Source organism: Microcaecilia unicolor, chromosome 2 (assembly GCF_901765095.1).
Source record: "Microcaecilia unicolor chromosome 2, aMicUni1.1, whole genome shotgun sequence".
In the NCBI taxonomy this organism is placed as follows: domain Eukaryota; kingdom Metazoa; phylum Chordata; class Amphibia; order Gymnophiona; family Siphonopidae; genus Microcaecilia; species Microcaecilia unicolor.
This window is the reverse complement of record NC_044032.1, coordinates 178,482,801-178,504,821: the sequence shown is the minus strand read 5'-3', so window position 1 is coordinate 178,504,821 and position 22,021 is coordinate 178,482,801. Positions and strand designations below refer to the sequence as shown.

The following is a 22,021-nucleotide window of genomic DNA, read 5'->3' as shown; positions in this document are numbered from 1 at the left end:
TCTGCCTACTTTTTGTGATCTTTTTTTGCACAGAATTTTAAAACCTTGTGTTTAGAATTTTCAGAATTGTTGCTCCAAATTGTGCCAAATTCCCACAGGAATACTACCTAACTCTGCTAAATGGACCGATTTTGAATTTGGTTAGGAAAAACACATTCAAAACACGATACAATAACTGCAAGTAAAGTTTATAGAATATTTCGTATGTTTATTGTTGCACCACCTTACAACAGTTAGTGCTAGGTATAATATAAATGATTTTTAATAAAATAATCATTAATTAGAAATACAGCCAGTCAGTATTAACCAGCTGTGAATGTGACATCAAAAAACATGGCTCTTTGAGGAGAGAAGGCAAACAAGAGAAAGAGGACATTAAGAACTAAAAAAAAAATCAGGCATCAGGACTGGAGGAAGAACAGGAAACTTGAAAAAAATGGGGAAAATGGTTAAGATTTTGGCAACAGCAACAATTTTTGTGATTTTCAAATATTCCTCAAGTTTAACTTGAAAAAAATGCAGTATATAAATACAAAATTCATCCATCAAATTATAAACAAAAACATAGGTACTTCATAATAGGTCCTCTATATATGGAAGGGACCAAGAGAAGACAGAAAACGAAAGAGCACCACCATGTAATCTACAATTACCTTGACACCTGCCTTATAATTAAATTACTCAATCTATCTCCCACAGTTCTAGGATGCTGAAGCTTCTCAGAGTCAAGGAAAGACAGAACTGAGATACCTTACAAAATATATAATACACATTAGACAATTTTAAAGCAGCATCTATAAGGAAGTTGAACAAATGAGGGCCCTAATGAAGTGGCTTCCTTCAGAGTCAAAAAATATATGCATTGTACAAATCTAGAAAGCATTACTGTCATTCATATCTTGATGAAAATCTAAGGTCACCAAGAGGGTGGGCTCTTTCTTTTCCCCAAGCTGACATTGCAAGGAAATCTGAGAGGTAACCTGAGGTTGCCCCCATCACCTTCCACTCCAATTTCTAGCTAGCTTAATGAATAAAGGCCTTACTGACTGGGAAGGGGTGCCCTCTTCTGGAACCTTCAAGACATTAAATAGTTCTTTAAAAAAATCCATTGGAAAACAGAAGAATCATCAAGAAATTTAGAACACAAATATATAGCATCACACTCCAGGTTCTCCACCCTATGAGAAATAACAAACATTCTTATTTTGGATCTAGTTAGCTTGTACAAATGAAATCTAAACAATAGCATGTCCTGATTTCACAATCTTCCCAGTTTGTGAGATACAGTGTTAAAAGGATAACCTTATTTTAAAACATGAGTTTTAATGAAAACATTAAGACACAAGAATAATTAAGTGTGTTGTTTAATCAGCCAATATTCAGCCTTCCCAGAGATCACAACTTTATCTATAAGTCTCCATTACCTTCAAGCCTATGACAAGATGGAATTATCCAAGGACCATGCCAAAAAGCCTTTAACATCTTTCTAAAACTTAGTCAACAAGTGCAGTTCCAAAGGTAGCTTATTCCATTTGATCAGCCCAGTGCCTTGAAAAAAAAAACCACATTGCCTCATTTCAGACAAATAAAGTTGTGGCATATTCCTTCAGTTAGACAACATTGCAGATTCTGACTTCAAAGCACGAGACAGTTTAAAGAGCTTAAGTACATAACTACATAAGCATCGCCATGCCGGGACAGACCAAGGGTCCATCGAGCCCAGCCCCCTGTCTCCAACAGCGGACAAAAGAACAAACAATTTGCCCCGCCCATCACTTTTTCCGGCAACGAATTCCAGAGTCTAACTACGCGTTGAGTGAAGAAAAATTTCCTCCAATTTGTTTTAAATTTACTACACTGCAGCTTCATCACATGCCCCCTTGTCCTAGTATTTTTGGAAAGCGTAAACAGACGCTCCACATCGATCCATTCCATTCCCCTCATTATCTTATAGACCTCTATCATATCTCCCCTCAGCCGCTTTTTCTCCAAGCTGAAGAGCCCCAGCCTCTTCAGCCTTTCCTCATAGGGAAGTCGCCCCATCCCATGTATCATCTTCGTTGCCCTTCTCTGTACCTTTTCTAATTCCACTATATCTTTTTTGAGGTGCGGCGACCAGAATTGAACACAATACTCGAGGTGCAGTCGCACCATGGAGCGATACAACGGCAGAATAATATCCTCATTTTTGTTTTCCATCCCTTTCCTAATAATACCGAACATTCTATTTGCTTTCTTAGCCGCAGCAGCACATTGAGCAGAAGGTTTCAACATAATCAACGATGACACCTAGATCCCTTTCTTGGTCCGTGACTCCTAACGCTGAACCTTGTATGACATAGTTATAGTTTGGGTTCCTCTTTCCCACATGCATCACTTTGCACTTGTTCACATTAAACGTCATCTGCCATTTAGACGCCCAGTCTCATAAGGTCCTCTTGTAATTTTTCACAATCTTCCCGCAAATTTGATTACCTCACTAGTTACCCCCATCTCTAGGTCATTTATGAATATGTTAAAAAGCAGAGGTCCCAGCACAGATCCCTGAGGGACCCCACTAACTACCCTTCTCCATTGCGAATATTGACCTTTTAACCCTACTGTCTCTATTTCCTATCTTTCAACCAGTTTTTAATCCACAGTAAGACACTACCTCTGATCCCATGTCCCTCTAATTTCTTCTGTAGTCTTTCATGAGGGACTTTATCAAACGCCTCCTGAAAATCTAGATACACAATATCAACTGGCTCACCTTTGTCCACATGTTTGTTTACCCCTTCAAAGAAATGCAGCAGATTGGTGAGGCAAGCCTTCCCTTCAACTAAATCCATGTTGACTTTGTCTCATTAGTCCATAGATTCTATGTCCAGGAGGATGACAGCTCTCAGATTTGATCTGGCAATAAACCCACTGGTCAAATGCACAGGTAGGGAGGAAACTATCTTGGAAATACATGTTGCTGAACTCAGGTGAAATTAGGGTCACTAAGTGCCACTGTTCCCTCTAAGCTGAGTGGGAGACCTACAGTCCTGCCAGTGGGAAGTGCTGTTTCACTATCACTTTTTCAATAGTGAGGGACTGGCAAGCTTTGCAGGACTCCAAGGAACCTGCCTGTCCCTAGTAAGTGAAAATACGATATTGACACACACACACACTGGCAGCAATGCAGTTGGAGAACTCCCATTCAGCTTAGAGTGAACAGTGCTAGGTGTGATCTCAACACGCTGCTCACTCATGTCACCATGTGGAAACACAACATTCACTAGGAAATAGAAAAAAAAGGAGTTATACAGAGCCCTCACAGTGTCTCTTCTATGCTGTGAAAACCCTACAGCTTCTTTTCTTGGTAATGTAAACCCCCTAGTGGTGGAGCGGGCAATTACAATAAGTAAAGAAATAAATATATAGGAATGTCACGATTTCAAATAGGGTTCCCAAATAAACTCCACGCAACCAAGGGATTTGACAAGAAAAATATTAAATATTTTATTAAATGGAAAATAGAAACACTTGGTTATGTTCCTTAATATTGGTACCAATTGTTAAAGTTTGATAGTATTAAATAAAACTAGTGCAAGGTGTTAAATACTTTGCGATAAGTTACAAAGGCAATAAGATGTTCAAAACTACAATTACAGTTACAAAGACCCTGACCCCATTTCTGCAATAACATAACATAATACATCCCAAACATGTACACAACCCCAAATATATATATATATATATATATATATATAGTGCTTTTTTTGTAGAAAAAAAGGTGCCAGTACTCATTATGGGTGGGGTCACCGCATATGGCTCCACCCTATGAAAACCACACCCACATTAGCCACAACCCTTATACCAGCCATGGCGCATATAAATAAATAGACAACATTGAAAATATTATACTAGTATAGGAGAAAAAAATAACGTGATTTTTTTCATTATAAATAATTTCTGTAAGCTGTTACAGTTCCAGTATACCCAGTGCAAAATAAGAAAGCAGATGTAAATTCTCAAATTGGACATATTTCAAACACTAAAATTAAAATAAAATGATTTTTTTCTACCTTTGTTGTCTGGTGACTGTTTTTCTATCAATATTGGTCCCAGTCTCTGATTCTGCTGCTCTCTATCTGTTCCCTTAACTCCGTTTCCAGGGCTTCCTTTCCATTTATTTCTTTACTTTCCTCCTTTCTTCTTCATTTCTTGCCCTACATCCATAAGTAAAAGCTGGGTCCTCCTCCGTGAAATTGATTGGAGGAGGTATAACGTGGATCCAGCTTTTGCCTATTTTCTCCATCCATGTGAAGTTTTTCTCCTCTCTTCCCTTTCCCTCATCTCCATCCATGTGCATCTTCTTTTTTCTTTCCTCCCCTCCATCCATGTCCAGCACTTCTCCTCTCTCCTCCCCTCCATCCATGTCCCAGCATTTCTCCTCTCTTCCCTCCCCTCCCCTGTATCCATATAAAGCAATAATTCCCTCTTCCCTCTCCTCCAAGTCCAGCATTTCTCCTCTCTCCCCGCCAACTCCTCCATCCATCCATGTCCAGCAATTCTCCTCTATCTCCTGCTCTCCTCTCCATCCATTTCCAGCATTTCTCCTCTCTTCCCTACCCTCCCCTCCATGTGCATCTACTTCCTCTCTTCCTTCCCCTCCATCCATGTCCAGTATGTCTCCTCTCTCCCCTGCCCTCCCATGTCCAGCGATTCTCCTCTGTCCCGTCCTCGCCTGCCATCCATGTCCAGCGATTCTCCTCTCTCCCCTTCCCTCCCCTCTCATCCACGTCCAACGATTCTCCTCTCTCCCTTGCCCTCCCCCCCTTCCATCCATGTCCAGCAAATCTCTCTTCCCTGCCCTCCCCTCCCATCCATGTCCTGTGATTCTTCTCTGCCCCCTGTCCTCCCCTGCCATCCATGTCCAGAAATTCTCTCTTCCCTGTCCTCTCTTCCCCTCCATGTCCAGCGATTCTCCTCTCTCCCCGGCCCTCCCCTCCCATCCATGTCCAGCAATTCTCTCTTCCCTGCCCTCCCCTCCATGTCCAGCGATTCTCCTCTCTCCCCTCCATGTCCAGCAATTCTCTCATCCCTACCCTACCCTCAATGCCCAGCAATTCTCTCTTCCCTGCCCTCCCCTCCCATGATGTCCAGTGATTCTCCTTTCTCCCTTGCCCTCCCCTCTCCCATGTCCAGCGATTCTTCTTCACCCAGCCTATCCTCCTTCTCCCAGCCCATCCTCCTTCTCCACTGCCTGCCAGCGTCGGACTCAGCAGCGAGAACAGTGCAGGCAGCAAACGAGAGAGGCTGGCAGCGTCGGAACTTCCCTCTGAGAGTCCCACCTATGCGGAAACAGGAAGTTGAAACAACATAGGCGGGACTTGCAGAGGGAAGCTCCAATGCTGCACTGCCTGCACCATTCACACTGCCGAGTCCAATGTAGTAGTAAGTAGAGGAGTGAGAGGAAGGGTGTAGGACTCGCCGGGGGAGGGAAGGTGCCAGTATGCCATACCGGCACAAAAAAGCGTACCTTGGTCTTCTCCACATCCACATCTCCTTGGTTGGCGAGGTCAGCTCACCGGCTAGGAACTCCATAATACCTACTTCTCTGACTCAAAGAACTCAAAAAATGAAAATCCTGACTCCCTGCACTCGGTGGGTGTGACGAGTTAACCTCGGACGTCCCTGCAGTATCGGCGGCCCCTTTGTCAGCGGCAACTCAGTCAGGCCTGGCGGCGGCGCTTTCAGTTTCGGCGGCAACGGCCGCCATTTTTAATTCAGCGCGTTCCGCAGATTCTGCTGTGGTTGAGCCAGTTGCCTCCATTGTGGCGCAGAAAGTGCCTAATACTCTAACCTCAATCAGTATTTCCTTTGGCAAGGGACCATGTGGGCTAACTAAATTCAAATAGAAAGATAAGCAAGGAAAATTCCTATCTAGCCCTCCCAAAACATGACCCCTATTATTTTGTTATACACCCACTACTCAAACTGATGGATGGCTAAACCAAACCTCCTAAAGGCAGGCCCTTAACTGCAGGCACTCAGAGGGCTCAAGGTTTAGGCTGGGCAGCTCCTTCCCCAGGGCAGGCTCGCTTAGGTGTGAACATTCAAACCAGCAGGCTTCTGTGCTGGATCTTCCTGAGGCAGACACTCATGCTGGCAGACACTTTAAAAAAGTTCCTTTGTAGTCTAGTCACTCAGTGAAGGGGGGGAGAGGGGTTTCTCTCGGTCTCTCTCTCTTTGTGGGGCTTCTTCCCTTTCCGGATAGGCCTCTTCTTTACAGGACAGGCAGTCACACAGCCGGCTTTCTCCTCTCTGGACAGGCAAGCACACACACGGAGGGATTCAGGGCCCTTGCCACGCTGCTCTCTATTCAGCTCTGCACTGCTACCAACACGTCTCAGCTCCCCAGTGTGGTCCCCTCTTCCTCCTCTGCTTCTCTCTCTGCCTGAAGAATGGCCTCTGTAGCTACTGCTACAGCTCCTCTTCTTGGCCCCTGCTCGCCTTTTCCCCTGCAGCTCGGCTCCTCTTTTGCCCCCAGCTCGCTTTAGACCCTCTTCTGTTCCTGTCTGCTTTGGTGCCTGGCCCCTTACTGGACTCACCAGTTCTCTCTCTCCATCCTGGGCTCTTCTCTTCCAGCCAGCAGCACACTCCTGCTTGGGCTTGATCTTCTTCTCCTCCAGCCTGTAGCTGCCTCTCCTGCCTGAGCTTGCCCTTCTCTGCCCCTGCTTGCAGCACACTCCTGCCTGGATCTGATCTTCTCCTCTCAGAGCATGCTTGCAACCTCCTCTGTTTGCCTGGGCTTGCCTTTCTCCTTCCCAGGTTGCCTCTGGGCTTGCTAATCTTTTTCTGCAGTTCCACCCTTCCTGTCCCCTGGATTGGCTTGAAATTTGCGCCAATCTATGGGTCAGGCTGCCTTCTGCCACCTCATTGGTCCAAATTCATGCCCTTTAGCGGATCCTGGCTCCTATTGGCCAGCTTCCACACTGCCCCTCTGACTTGCCTCACATGCCCCTCATGCTCCCAGCTCCCACTGGGGCCTCAGACAGCCAATCAGGAGCCTTGTAACAGACTTCACTGCACATCCCCCCACAGTTACAAACTCATAAAATTTAAACACACCTTTGGCATGTATGGGCTCCTGAGTTCTTAGTTTTATAACAGTGCTGGAGCATTTTAAACACTTTAAACATTTTTAACTAAAAGGTGTCAGTGCTGTTTCTGGGCTGCTCTGAGCCCTCTGTACATCCCTGTCCTCTGCAAGAAGCCACATTGAGCCTGCCATGAGTGGGAAAGCGCGGGGTACAAATGTAGCAATCAGTGCCCCCCTCTCTGGGAAAGGTGGGGGGGAGCAAGGTAAAGGCTTATTTTTTCTATATTTACAGTAACTACAACTTAATGCAGGACAGTGTACAGTCATTCACTTTGGAGCACAGAAATCCAGGAGATGAGTACATAACTAAGGGCGAGATAATGATGCATATATAATAGGCATGAGAACATGTGGTGATCCTCCAGGTTTCAAAACAGGGGAACAAGGCAGTGGCCCAAGTCAGAAAATGCTAAGTGCACAGGAAAGGAAATGATAATAATTTTTGTATAAATTAATGGTAAGTGGAGCATCATATCTACTTCTGGAGGCTACATTTTTTTAAAGGATATAAACACAGCTGATGCAATTCAGGGAAAGAAGCACTACACAACAGTACAATCAGCACCATAAGGCCTAAGCAATAAGAAATCAGAACAATATGCATACCCTAGAAGAGAGAAGATGTGATGTAAGATGGAGACATTTTCAAAAGACATGAAGTGGGTGCTCCTGTACTTGATACACCAGAGACTATGTAATTACTTTCATATGCTGCAGATTGCTGAGAAGTTAATATTTGCACTTTACAGGGGACTCCTGAAGTAGGCCTCTGTGGCCAAAACACGATTCGTGTTGAGTCCATTGCATACTTTGAATAAAACTTCCGATGTGAACTCAGAGTCTGTTGGTCATTTTGTTTTACATAATCTTTGGTGTCACCTTCACTGTGTTCGCCTGCTTGTACGGACCTCTGTGAGGGTCCTTTGTTCTTCTGTGCTTGTCTATGCCACCTTTCCTCTGCCATAATTTATATGGATAGCATGGGGCTAGGTCAGACAAGTATTTGATCCATACTATCAAGGCAATTCTATAACCGAGTGTCTGATGTTGTGCGCACTTTGCACAAATAAGTATACAAGCGGTATTCTACCAGGGCACATGTAAGTGCCAGTACCACCTGCATTGTCTGTGAGGTAAACTTGGAGATGGCAAATTGAATCCTACCAATAGGAGTAACATGATATAGTATCAGAATGGAGTGGCCTAGTGGTTAGAACACTGGTCTTGCAATCCAGAGGTGGTTGGTTCAAATCCCACTGCTGCTCCTTGTGATCTTGGGCAAGTCACTTAACCCTCCATTGCCTCAGGTACAAACTTAGATTGTGAGCCCTACCTGAATGTAACTCACCTTGAGCTACTACTGAAAAAGGTGTGCGCAAAATCTAAATATATATATATATATATATATATATATATATATATATATATATTATACAGCATAATAGAACAACTGTATAATATAAATATGACAAATGTCAGCAGAAATGAATAGTACCATACCACCATAAAGAGAACATTCATATAACAGATATGATACATATGAAGTCAGAATAATACAAACAGTACACCTTAATAGGAACACATTAGAACAATCAAAGAACAGATATGATGCTCATGTCATCAATATGGTACAACAAAGTATCTTATTAGGTAGCTGAGGGGGGTAAGTGCAGTTGGTGTATAAGAGGGAAAAGGTGGGTAGGAGAAAGTCACTGGGATACGTAAATGGGTGGCTAAGCTGGAGAAGCGTTATATGTCCAATTGAATAAGGTCACATAACTCACTCCTACACTTGCAAATACTTCGTCGGTACTATAGAAAGTTTTCAGCACACAAAAATGGTGTTTTAGCCAATGATTAAAGGAGGCCCTCTGTGTATGGTAGGTTTTTGCTAGTGTTGTTCAATACTGTTCAGCAAGTCTAACAAGAATTATAGTGACCCTGCATTAAGACTTATACAGCCAAATGAGCAGAGGGGGTGGGGGGGATAGGGAGACTCACAGACCAGGTGTCAGTTTCAGTTCTCCACCCTTCACTCCTCCCCATCTTCTCTCCTGTGTACTTGCTTTTACTATTTCAAACTACTCTGTTTTGACTTCATGTATGTTCTCAAAAGGCAATACAGACAATTTGTAAAGCTGCTCTCTGGACTTTTCAAGCTCTTCATCTGAAGAAATAGTTAGATCTGCAAGAGATCCATCCGAAGCACCTCACTGTTTGTACCCAGTATGCTGCTAAACATGCAAAGAAGCAGTCATATTAGTCCAAAACGGCGAGAACACCATGCAGGTTTATGGTATCTTTACATGCTGACAGATTCATCAAGGCATAAGCTTTTGAAGACTAGAGGCACTTGCATCTAACCAAGTGTTCGCTTGTCCTCAACACCTTATGCCTTAATGAATGCGTCAGTCTATAGCCGTTTGTGCCGTTTGATCTTCTGTAGGACTCTTGTATGAATGTGGAGACCACGAAAACTATTTTATAAACAAGTCAACATTATGAAGGGTATGCACCATATTTTAGTGCAGAAAAGTCCACAGTTATACAGTATAATACACTCCTTCTAGTTCTGTCTGCATAAAACAGCAACAAGTTTTTTATAAACTGGATAAGGCACTGAGGCAGAAGCCTTGCCAACAACTTATAATTGCATATATATTGTTACTGTTATAATATGACATCCCGGTGGATTAATCACTCTCAAGAACATTGTTAGCGTCTAAAAGTTAAAGGACAATTATGATATGAAAAAATATACAGTACAGTCTCAATTATCTGACATAAATGGGACCATTGTTGGATAAATGAAAAGTTGGATAATATGGAAAACCCTGGATAAACCCCTCAAACAATACATATACAAATGGAGTTCCTGATTTTCAAAAATTGTTCTAAAAACAGGATTTTTAATAGAAATAAATGTGATCAAATCACCGGGGAGGTGGGGGGGGGGGGGGTCCGATATACCATCGGATTAACGAAGATCGGATAATCAAGACTGTACTGTACCGATTCCTACACTACCACTTTTTCCCTAGTTTTTAGTTACCAGCTTTGATTAACATGAGTTCTTTAGGTTGCTTCATCCAAAATGTCTAGCAGACATAACAGAATTACGCTTGCAATATTTTAATTCCTATTCTATCAAAAACAATGTCCCTCATCCATATTTGGGATTTTGTCATACCAAGATATTCTCCAGCATCCCTGTTAAGACTTTGCCCCTGCATAGACACAGACAAAATATAGCATGATCTGCTAAACAGAAGGCGTTTGACAAAGTGCCGCACGAAAGACTCCTGAAGAAATTGCAGAGTCATGGAATCGGAGGTAGGGTATTATTATGGATTAAGAACTGGTTGAAAGATAGGAAGCAGAGAGTAGGATTGCGTGGCCAGTATTCTCAGTGGAGGAGGGTAGTTAGTGGGGTCCCGCAGGGGTCTGTGCTGGGTCCGTTGCTTTTTAATGTATTTATAAATGACCTAGAGATGGGAATAACTAGTGAGGTAATTAAATTGCCGATGACACAAAATTATTCAGGGTCGTCAAGTCGCAGGAGGAATGTGAACGATTACAGGAGGACCTTGCGAGACTGGGAGAATGGGCGTGCAAGTGGCAGATGAAGTTCAATGTTGACAAGTGCAAAGTGATGCATGTGGGTAAGAGGAACCCGAATTATAGCTACGTCTTGCAAGGTTCCGCGTTAGGAGTTACGGATCAAGAAAGGGATCTGGGTGTCGTCGTCGATGATACGCTGAAACCTTCTGCTCAGTGTGCTGCTGCGGCTAGGAAAGCGAATAGAATGTTGGGTGTTATTAGGAAGGGTATGGAGTCCAGGTGTGCGGATGTTATAATGCCGTTGTATCGCTCCATGGTGCGACCGCACCTGGAGTATTGTGTTCAGTACTGGTCTCCGTATCTCAAAAAAGATATAGTAGAATTGGAAAAGGTACAGCGAAGGGCGACGAAAATGATAGTGGGGATGGGACGACTTTCCTATGAAGAGAGGCTGAGAAGGCTAGGGCTTTTCAGCTTGGAGAAGAGACGGCCGAGGGGAGATATGATAGAAGTGTATAAAATAATGAGTGGAATGGATCGGGTGGATGTGAAGCGACTGTTCACGCTATCCAAAAAATACTAGGACTAGAGGGCATGAGTTGAAGCTACAGTGTGGTAAATTTAAAACGAATCGGAGAAAATGTTTCTTCACCCAACGTGTAATTAGACTCTGGAATTCGTTGCCGGAGAACGTGGTACGGGCGGTTAGCTTGACGGAGTTTAAAAAGGGGTTAGATAGATTCCTAAAGGACAAGTCCATAGACCGCTATTAAATGGACTTGGAAAAATTCCGCATTTTTAGGTATAACTTGTCTGGAATGTTTTTACGTTTGGGGAGCGTGCCAAGTGCCCTTGACCTGGATTGGCCACTGTCGGTGACAGGATGCTGGGCTAGATGGACCTTTGGTCTTTCCCAGTATGGCACTACTTATGTACTTATGTACTTAGAGCTCTCCCTAACACTTCCCATTCCTTGTTAACTGTTTGCATCACCTTCTATGCATTAAAAAAGTAATTACAATCTATTTCCGCCCTACTTACCACAACTCTTCCCATAGCAAGCAGTATTATTTGTAGGCGTTTGGCATGCATACTTAACTTAGGTTTCTGATGTCTGTTGCATTTGTTTTTTTTTTCCAAGTTAAAAATGGCCATGAAAAAGCCTCTTCCACAATCAACCCTTTACATGATGCAAATGCAAGCGGGTAGCTTGTGAAGAGAATTAAATGTTTACCGATTTATTATTACGATTCATTTAACATCTGTTTGAAGAAATTCACACCAGGTGGCTTACAGCAAGTATAACCCGGACACAGTTGCTAACAAAGGCCAAACGGAAAATTTAGTTCCCTTTTCTCTATTTGCCCATAATTCTTTTTTGTTCATCTTCCTCTGCAGAATTTATGTACCAGTTGCCTGGTAATTTTGTGGTAGGTTCTTTTTCTAGCAGCAGTTACTCTTTATAGTTTGCTATTTCAGTCCCTGATCCCAATCACTATTTCACTACAGTTGCCCAATCTTGCTAAACTGACTTAGGTTTGATGTTGGTTACAAGTTTTCTTTGTTTTTAACCGACTTCCCCTAATGTAGTACTGAAAAAGGAAACACAAACGTTGCAAGATTTCTGTGCTCTAAGTCAATTTCAAATTCCTCTAGCACCTTTGTAATTATACTTTTTAGGAAGAGGAGACCTGGGATAGCAAAGCCAGAGGGGCAGCACTGCATGTTTTGTGCCAGATGAGGCTGCTATCTATGCACCAAGGCCTCAGCATCATGGCTGCCAGAATTATGGCTTTCCATTCAGCCCCACCACCACCAATACTGACCAAGAAAATAAGTGCAACTATGTTGAGAAGTGGAACCCAGAGTAGGGCTGGCAGCAGAAGGAAGGGGTATGTTGGGCCCCACATTTCTCCTTCACCCTCCTCTGACCCTTCAGATGTGACAGTCAATCCTTCCATGTACTCAGCAACTCTGTCCTGAATGGCACCACCATACTGAGTGGCCCTAAACCCAGCTGCTAGTAACAGGATCAGCTGTTCAGTCTCTGAGCCACCCGCTTAAATGTCCTTGGAAAATATGCGGTATATCAAATAAATTGAACCTTGAACTAAACTCTCAGTCCCTGACGTGTCCTTGCCTTCTGCTAGGTCTCAGGTTCCTTGTACCTTAAAGAAAACCCACATTGGAAGGGGGAAGGTTCTAGCATGAGGACTGTGATTGCAACAGACTCATAGCCCCTCTGCTCAGGGACTTAGGGCTGCTGGCAATTGATCTTGCCACAGACGGCAGAAAAACTTTGGTCCTCACTTCTCTGATCAGCTAAACGTATTGTAAACAGTTTCCTTTGTGCTGGTTGCTGTCAGGAGATGGCTAGTTGCATGGCAGGGTTAAGAGAAGAGGAGACTGGTAGGAAGACTGTTTCCTAGAAGGTGATTGGTCAGGAAGGCAGCAACACATTAAGGGCCTGAGTTAGGAAGAACACCAACCCCCCCCCCCCCCCCAACACACACACTCATATAGAAAAAGTACAAAAACAGCCTTAGTAAATAAGGGCCTGAAGAAGCTTCATCAAATCTTGGAAGAGGAACTACAAACAGAGAGCATGATGAATGCGTCAATTATTTACATGTAAAAGGGTCAGTAGTAGAGTGCCTAAAGGGTTTGTACTGGGACTTGTGCTGTTTGACATATTCATAAATGATCCACAAATAGGAGTGATGAGTGACCTTATCAATCGACAGATGTACAGAGGGAAAAATAATCCCAATTACAGGTACAAAATTAGGAGTCACTAACCAAGAAAAAGATCTTAAGAGTCATTGTGGTTAATACACTGAAAATTTCCACCCAGTGTGCCATAGATGCCAAAATTGCAAAAAATATGTTAGGGATTATTTGAAAGAGATGGAAATAACACTGAAAATATCTTTATGGTTCTCTATAGGTCCCTGGCATGACCACACCTCGAGCACCATATGCAGTTCTGTTCACCCCATCTCAAGGATATAGTCAAACTAGGGGTGAGAAGCCCAAATATTTTTGTTTAGTTTCCCATGTCATTTCCAAAAGAACAAAATGAGAATTCCCATGATTTTTTTCCCATTTTGAGGGCAATATCATTACTAATGTGTTCTCTTTCTAAAGAGAATGCATTTTATGACAGGAAAAAAAAATAAAATCTTGAGAATTATTGTTTGTATCTTAAATCAGTGAGTAGACCATCAGAAGGTGGATATATATGGCTGAATCACCAACATCAGAATCGATGTTATCTCACCAGCACCTATATTCCTCATAGGACCATACTGTGTTTTTCTGCATTTTTCTCATATCTACATTTTTCTAACGCTTCTCAATTTTCTGAGGACCCTGTTTACTAAGTCACGCTGTAGGCGAACTAGTGTTTTTAGAATGACCCTATGGGTGTCTCGAGTGTTAGCACATGCTAAATTTTAACATGCACTAAAAACACTAGCGCACCTTAGTAAACAGGGCCCTTAATTTGCAAAATAGTTAATTTCAAAATCTTAAAATTTCACACTTATCTGATGCAGTCACTGAACTATCGCTGTTTTCTCCAAATATTCACAGAAAAGGGTTAATCCAAAGGTCAATCTGACACAGCGCCATGTTTTGCACAATGCTGCATCAGGGAAATTAATTTATCTAAATCATTCTTTCAGCACCATATTCACAGAGGTATCTCTCAATTCGTATTACTAGCAGTGAGGCTTAGGGCCACTCAGGAAGAAAAAAAAGGTTTCAGGTTTCTTCCTTCTCATGTCAGGTAAACAACACTGAATGACATGGGAAATGTTGTTTAAAAAAAAAAATACACATCCTGAAGTGCAATTTAAAAAAATAATCAGAAAGCATCCCACTTAGGAAGAGAAGCAAAATAGATTAGGGTTCCTCAGCTTGGGAAAAAAAAAAAAACAAACAAACAAAAAGATAATTGAAAGGGGATATGATAGAAGTTTATAAATCATGAGCGGGTGGAAGTGTTAAATAGTTAATGGCTGTTTAATCTTTCAGATGTTAAAACAAGAGGACACTCCATGGAGATAATAACCCATGTTTGTTTGTTTTTTCACATATTGCATGACTAAGTTGTGGAATCAGTTACCAGAGCATTTGCTTGAGGCAACTAATGAAGTGGAGTTCAAAAGAGGTTTAGACAAGTTCCTGGAGGAAAAGTCCATAAAAACAAATAGCTGGATAGATCTAGGGACGTCATTGCTTATCCCTGGAAATGAGCTATGAGAAGTTTCATCTACATTTCGGGTTCTTCCCAGTAACTGTGATATGGACTGGCCACCGTTGAATACAGGATTCTGGGTTCAGTGAACTCTGGTCTGTCTTAGCATGGGTCTTTTTATATTCCTAGGGGATGAGCTCTCAGGCACCTAGGAGCAAAAGTCTCTTAAAAGTGTAGGGGAATCTGAAGGCTGAGAGGACCATAGGTTGAAACTGTTGAAAGAAGAATCGGTCCCATACACACCTTGACTTCACTAAAAAGAGAAACGTGTTTGTCAGGAATTAGAGGAAGGACTGCCAGACAAGAACAGGTATCAACATTTCAAAATGACTGGGGGGTGCCAAATACAAGTTACGCCTCCTTAGACACAATGAAGGAGCTTGCGCGATATGGTAGGTGCTCAGCACCCAATGGCTCCCACAGAACTGGCTCCTATGCAGACAAAATTGATTTTATTTTTCGTATGGATCATACCAGATGTAGATAGACTTGGTGAATGGTACATTTACATCAAGTGCTTCAGTAAAATACCTTTAATTATGGTAATGACATACGAAACGCCAATAGAATTCCACTACATTTTATTGATTTAGAAGATTTAATTTAATTTCTTCAATTTGTACAAAATAGGGGAGGGGACGAGTTCTGGTATCTTTCACCCAGAGAGAGATTCTTCCAGTGGCCATTTCCTAAAAGGTGGATTTTTTTTTTAAGTTCTGCAAGGAAAACATTTCTCTGCTCCTTAACACCTCTTGCACACATCCCCATCCTCCAAAGTATGCATTTTTCTAATCTATGGACAGTTCTCTTTGGGGTCCTTTTACTAAGCTGTGGGAAAAAGGGCCCTGTGGTAGCAGCGGGGGCCATTTCTCCCACACGTCAGGGCCCTTTTTACTGCAGCTGGTAAAATGCCCAAAAAATGGCCATGTGGTTAAGATAACTCTTACCGCATGGCTATGTGGTGGGGAGCACTTACCGCCACTCACTGAGGTGGTGGTAAGGGCTCCCATGGTAACCCGGCGATGTCTGATTACTGACGGGTTAGTGCCACGCTAGAGAAAAAAAATTCCCTGAGCACCGGAAATGGCATGTGCTCTGCCGGGATCTACTGCCGGCAGCCGCGATGGGCCGGCAGTAGGTCTATTTTTGCTTGCGGTAAGCCCATGTTGGGCTCACTGCCACTTTGTAAAAGACCCCCTTAACGTTGTTGAATTTTATGTATCCTCCAAATTTGGAGGCTAGGTTGGATATGAAACTATATTATTCCAGGTCTTGAACAAAAATCCCATCACTATGGTGACTAGAAATACCCTCTGGGATTTTCTTGTCCTGCATACATACATATTTTTCTTTTCCTTTTTTTTTAATTGGTCTACTGCCAAAAAAAAACAGGAGTTTCCTGTTCTCTGCACCACATGGCTCTCTGAGTTTGAGCTGAGCGGTGCAGGACTTTAAACCCCAGAGACCAGTACCACACGGCTCAAACTCACAAAGAGCCTCACAGTGAAGAAACAAGAAGCTGGTGTTCCCTGACAGCTCATAAAGAGGAGGGGGAGGGAGATGCATGCTTGTCTGCCTGTGAGGAGTCACTAGCTGGGGAGGGATTTAGCAGGTAGAGGCTGGGGAGTGGCTTGCTAGCTTCTTGGGTGAAGAGGGTTAGCTGGGATGAGGGCGCATTTAGTTGGCTGTATAGGGAATAGCTTATGGGAGTGGTTCCCAAACCTGGTCCTGGAGGCACCCCAGCCAGTCAGGTTTTCAGGATACCCACAATGAATATTCATGAGATAGACTTGCACACAGTGGAGGCAGTGCATGCAAATCTCTCTCATTAATATTCATTGTAGGTATCCTGAAAACCTGACTGGCTAGGGTGCCTTCAGGACCAGGTTTGGGAACCACTGGCTTATGGTCTTCCTGGGTGGTGAGAGCTGGCTGGGGGTGGAGGGAGGAAGACTCATGGGGAAGAGAGGAATAAAGAGAGTGAGCGAGAGAGAGAGAGAGAGAGGTTTGGGAGATGTTGACTGTGTATTTCTACCAGTGGCCTTCAGCGGTGTCAGGGACACAACCACAGGTAGGCCATGGCTTCATCAATTCATGCCCCACCAGTCAATAGTAGCAGCAGCAGAGACCAAAGAGTGAAGAACCAGAGATAGTGTCAGCATCCACACTGCCTAGAACCCACCCATGTTAACCTTAATTATCCCTGGCTACATCACTGGGCAGTAGACTAAGAGCCAGATTTATTAAAAACTTTCTTTTCCATTAAAGACATGAAAAGGAAAACAACAAAATTAGTAAACAAAGACCTAAGCAGTAGACCTGGAAGGGTCTCTCTCTCTCCCCCTCCCTCAGCTCTTCAACTTTGGGAAAGGGGGAAGGTCACTGAAACTAAAGAAAGCTGTAATACAATATGGTGGGCATTATTTACTGGTTTACTATATTCCAGCCTTCAGAGCTGGAAAAGCAGGATTTCCCAATGTCTCTTCGCTACTAGCTTTGCAATTGCAATGATTTTGCCACTTACTTTGCCTACAAAATTAAAGGTCTCCATCAGGACCTACAGACAGTCCCATCAAAGTTCCTACCAGCTAAAGAAGAGAACACTCTCTCTTCCCCATCATGCACAGCCATCTGGGACTCATTCAACTACTAGGTCATAGAGGAAGCTCTTGAAAATATCCTAAAGATCTACGGCCTACAACCTGCCCTCTTGATCCCTGCCGAGCAAAGACTGTACAACAATTGAGCACAGGCCTCACTGAAGGGGCCACTAAAATTGTTAACTCTCTTATGGAAGGGCAGCTGTCAACAACACTAAAAAGAGCTGTGGTGACCCCATACTGGAAAAGAGCTCACTGGACTTGGACAAGCGCGAAAAATACCAACCAGTCTCTAACATTCCTTTCCTGGCAAAACTTATAGAATGAACAGTCTGCACTCAACTCGATGACTGGCTAATTGAAAATAATTGGCTAGACCCATGTCAATCTGGCTTCAGACCTAGTTCTTGAGTCCTTTCTTGATGATCTGCACAGAAACCATAACAGGGGATCTGCCATGATACTAGTGTTGCTCAATTTCTTGGTAGCCTTTGACACCGTGGATCATATCATGCTTACAAGACTGGCAGAAATAGGTATCAGTGGCACAGTATTTACTTGGTTCAAATCCTGATAGACAACAATCATTTCTCTTCAGCAACAAGCACATCATTTTTTTGGGTAATGGACTGTGGGATGCCACAGGGATCCATACCGTCTCCCATTTTATTTCATATCTACCTCAAGCATCTGGCTGAGCTGCTTCAGTCAATGAACACAAAATTCTATATCTATGCTGATGAGGTGCAACTACTTATATCCACTGAACCAGATCTACCGATAGCTCTGAGTAAATTGACTGCCTGCCTAACTGCAAATCAGAAATGGGCAAGCAACAAATTTTGCCTGAACCCAAGTAAAATGGAGATTCTTTGGGTACCAAACACAAGTGGACAAATACCCAACTTCAAAATACCTTTTGGGAAGTATGAACTCCCCCTAAAAATCACTGGTCAGGAATCTTGGGATACTGTTAGACTTTTCACTCACTCTGATCCCACAAATTCAAACAACCTTCAAAAATTGTCTCCATCACCTACAGCAGCTAGGAAATCTCTCTCCATATGTTGAAAAGACGAGTCTGACCACAGTGTCCCATGCCATGATAACATCACAACTAGACTACTGTAATGCTCTGTACACTGGCCAAACCTAAAAGAGTTTGTATCAACTCCAACTAATTCAGAAGGCTGCAAGTGGAATGACCACATCACACCCTTCCAGCAAAAGATACACTGACTAGCAGTACCTTACAGGGCTAAATTTAAAACTATGTTTGATTTTCAAGGCCCTCAGACAAAATGGGCCAGAGTACCTAAAGAATAAGTTAACCCTTTAAGACCTCTAAGGTCCTCTCAAGGATCATCACTATCTATAGCCTCAACAAAAGAAATTGTACAGTGTGATACCTGCCAGCGAGCCTTCTCAGGAGTAGCCCCCACACTCTGGAATTTACTCCCAGAGGAGCTACGTATAACTCGAGACTACCTCTACTTCAGGAAGCAGGTGAAAGCCTGGCTCTTCTCCCAAGCCTTTAATACGTAGGGTGACCAACTATACACCCATTCTGCACCTGGACTAGCTTGCTACACATACTGTAACTTAGACCAGTTCCTTATCTCTTGCTTAAACTATACAAAGAACTTGCCTTGATTTTAGCTAACCTTCAAATTATCCCAACTGACTCTGTACCATGCATCTTGTTCACATCATATATCTGTTCTTGGTCCCTCAGCTATATGGTGAGCCGTATTGTAGAAAATATTTAGCATCATATCTATGTTAGTTGAATTTTCTAATGCATGATTAGGTCTATCAGTATTATGCTAACATTGTAATATATCTCTGGTATTTGAATTCCAGTAATGTTAAATGTGTATACTTTTGATAATAGTTCTATTATTAAGTTTCAATTTTTTGTTTTCAAGTTTACCTTATTTATTGTATTTATGTTTATTCTTGGTTATTTTACTATTGTTTTACTGTTAACAAAATTGTAAGTTTTATGTTAAACTGTACACCACCTTGGGTGAATCTCTTCATAAAGCCAGTTAATAAATCCTAATAAATAAATTGCATACGAGTCTTGTGGTCTCATAATAAAGTACTTATTTTCTCAACCAGCCTGTTTTGTCCTCCTTAGGCCCTGGTAACCAGGAGTTAGAAAGCTGGCTACCCAACACCAAACTGGTGCATTGTGCAATTTGTTCTTCTAAGACAGGGTAGGAGGATTTTTTTTACAAGCCTAAGGGCCTTGGAAGAATAACTGTCCCTCCTGCTGGAAAAGGACCCAAGGAGCATGGGTTGCTTGATGATCCCTGATTCTTCCCAACAGCACCTGTATCCAACCAAAGAGAGTGAAGGAAGAAGTCTAATAATGTGGAGTCATAATCTAGTGGGTTGAGAACCAGGAATGACCTTGTGACCTTGGACAAGTCACTTCATTTTCAACTGCATTACATACAGCTTAAACTGTGAGCACATTTGGCCAGGGCAATAACTTATGCACCTGATTGTAACTCACCTTGTCTTGGATTTGGAAAATTAAATCTGACTAGAAAGCCTGTTCCTGAGTTAAATGATAAGTTTATGAGTACAAGAGTAAAGATTTTAAAGAGAAGAATAATAAAGCTACAAATGCATTGAATTAAAAAGAAATCCATACACCACCATAGATATTCATACATTTCAAATAGACTCATTCACATAATTTCAACATTATTGCCAGAAGTAAGTATCAAGTACTAATCATCATGGTAAAATACAATATACCAGAATATTACAAGGCTGCCATCTTGAAAACCGGCCCACAATTGACAGGAAATCTTGAACTCTTATGGTGTAGTTAATCATGCAAGTTGACAGGCTAACCAAACAAAATGTAACTATTTTAAACCTGTATTAAAAAAAAAAAAATCCAGGCAGGTAAATCAAAATTTCATTCAATGTAATTCAGCCTCAGGGGGGGGGGGGGGGGGGGGGGGGGGGGAACATGTTACAACAATGATGCCAGGCCAAGCCGTTCCATGCAAGCTTAACTGGATAAAAACAGAAACAGTCTTCCTTGTTACACTTATGCAAAAATAATATTGGGAGACCACATCCGGTTATCTCCATCTACACTGTAATCTCACCTGTCACTAAAAACAGAGAACTGTTTATTTGGAAATCCTTTCAACGTCACTCATCATTGCCAAGCATTCCAGAAGACTAACCCTTCCCTGTCAAAACAGTTCAAGCAACACCTCTCTTACCCTTGTTTGAAACCCAGCTTACCTTCAAATCGCTGATCCTGATTTCTACTTCTCTAAACTTGTATAAACTATTACTAGATTGCACACAAAAAAACGAGACTGTGCACTTACAGCAGTTTTAGTTAAAAGAGGTTTCACTATAATAATTCATTCATGGGGGATCCGTATTTTACCCAGACCCAAATACGCAATGACAACCACCTAACGCACTAACAAGACAGAACAAGAAGCCCGGAAACCAGAGCCCAACGCCTCTCGCCACCAAGGCGTTCAACACTTACTTTGTACGGGCTCTTTCCTACCCTCTGCTGCGGGCGGCCGGATTCAGGTGGAAGTAGGAGCGGGAAACCAAGCGCGAAACAGGAGATTTAAATCCACCCAAAGCGAACACGGCCAGGACCCTATAAAGTGCGAAAGGTGCTGCCAGTGCCGACTGGAGACAGGAGCTAGGGAGGAGGAGGAGGAGGAGCCGCGGGAAGTGGGAGGTGCTTCAGATCGCCCGTGTGCTCCGCCAGGCAGCCGCCTACCTTCCAGTTTAGCCGCAGAAACTGGAGTCGCAAGTTGGTCTGATTCCGGGCGCACTCAGGAGGGGTTTGTGGGGCTTCCGAGTGCTGTTGTAATGTTAAAACCCAAACCAAAGAGGAGAACAAACGAGTTTCAAGAATAGATGTCTGCCCCCCCCCCCCCCTGATTCGTCTGTTAATCGTCTTATTTAGAGAGAGTACGTTTTTTATTACGATCTTATGCTTTTGTACAATGACCTATCTGCCTCTAGTAGTATGACTGCAGTTCTGGTGTTCACACGTCTCTCAATCTGAATTATGTTAAAAGACATACAGCAACATTGGTCGTCCATCTCTTGCCAAGTCTGAGACTCACTCAGGCCAGAGCCGGCAGTTTAGCGGATGCCAAATTTTCCACTTACTGGAAACATTTCACATTCCATGTACTAAGTTGGTCCAGAAAAACATTGTTCTTGTCCAATATTTGAGGGGAGGGGAAGAAAGGAAGCAGTGCTGAGGGGGACAGGAGAGGAGAGAGGTGCAGTGCTAGGGTCAGTCTGTAAAGAGAAAAAGGAACAGCGTTGAGGGCTGAGGCCAAGGTAGAGAGAGACAGGGGCAATTCTACATGGTGTGGGTGGAGAGGGCAATACTGGGGATGGGAGGAGAGGGAGGAGCAGAGAAAGATGAGGTAATGCTGATAGCAGAATAAA

General features: G+C 42.9%; 1 protein-coding gene across 1 annotated transcript in view; it reads right to left on the bottom strand.

Annotated features, from left to right (window-relative positions):
* The window catches only part of TNFAIP8 (TNF alpha induced protein 8), a 256,368-nt gene extending 235,113 nt beyond the window's left edge, over positions 1-21,255 (bottom strand). The window contains exon 1 of the mRNA XM_030193523.1: positions 21,090-21,255. Coding sequence (XP_030049383.1) covers position 21,090 — 1 coding nt within the window. The 5' untranslated portion in view covers positions 21,091-21,255. The remainder of the gene's footprint in view (positions 1-21,089) is intronic.
* Positions 21,256-22,021: the final 766 nt, after the last annotated feature.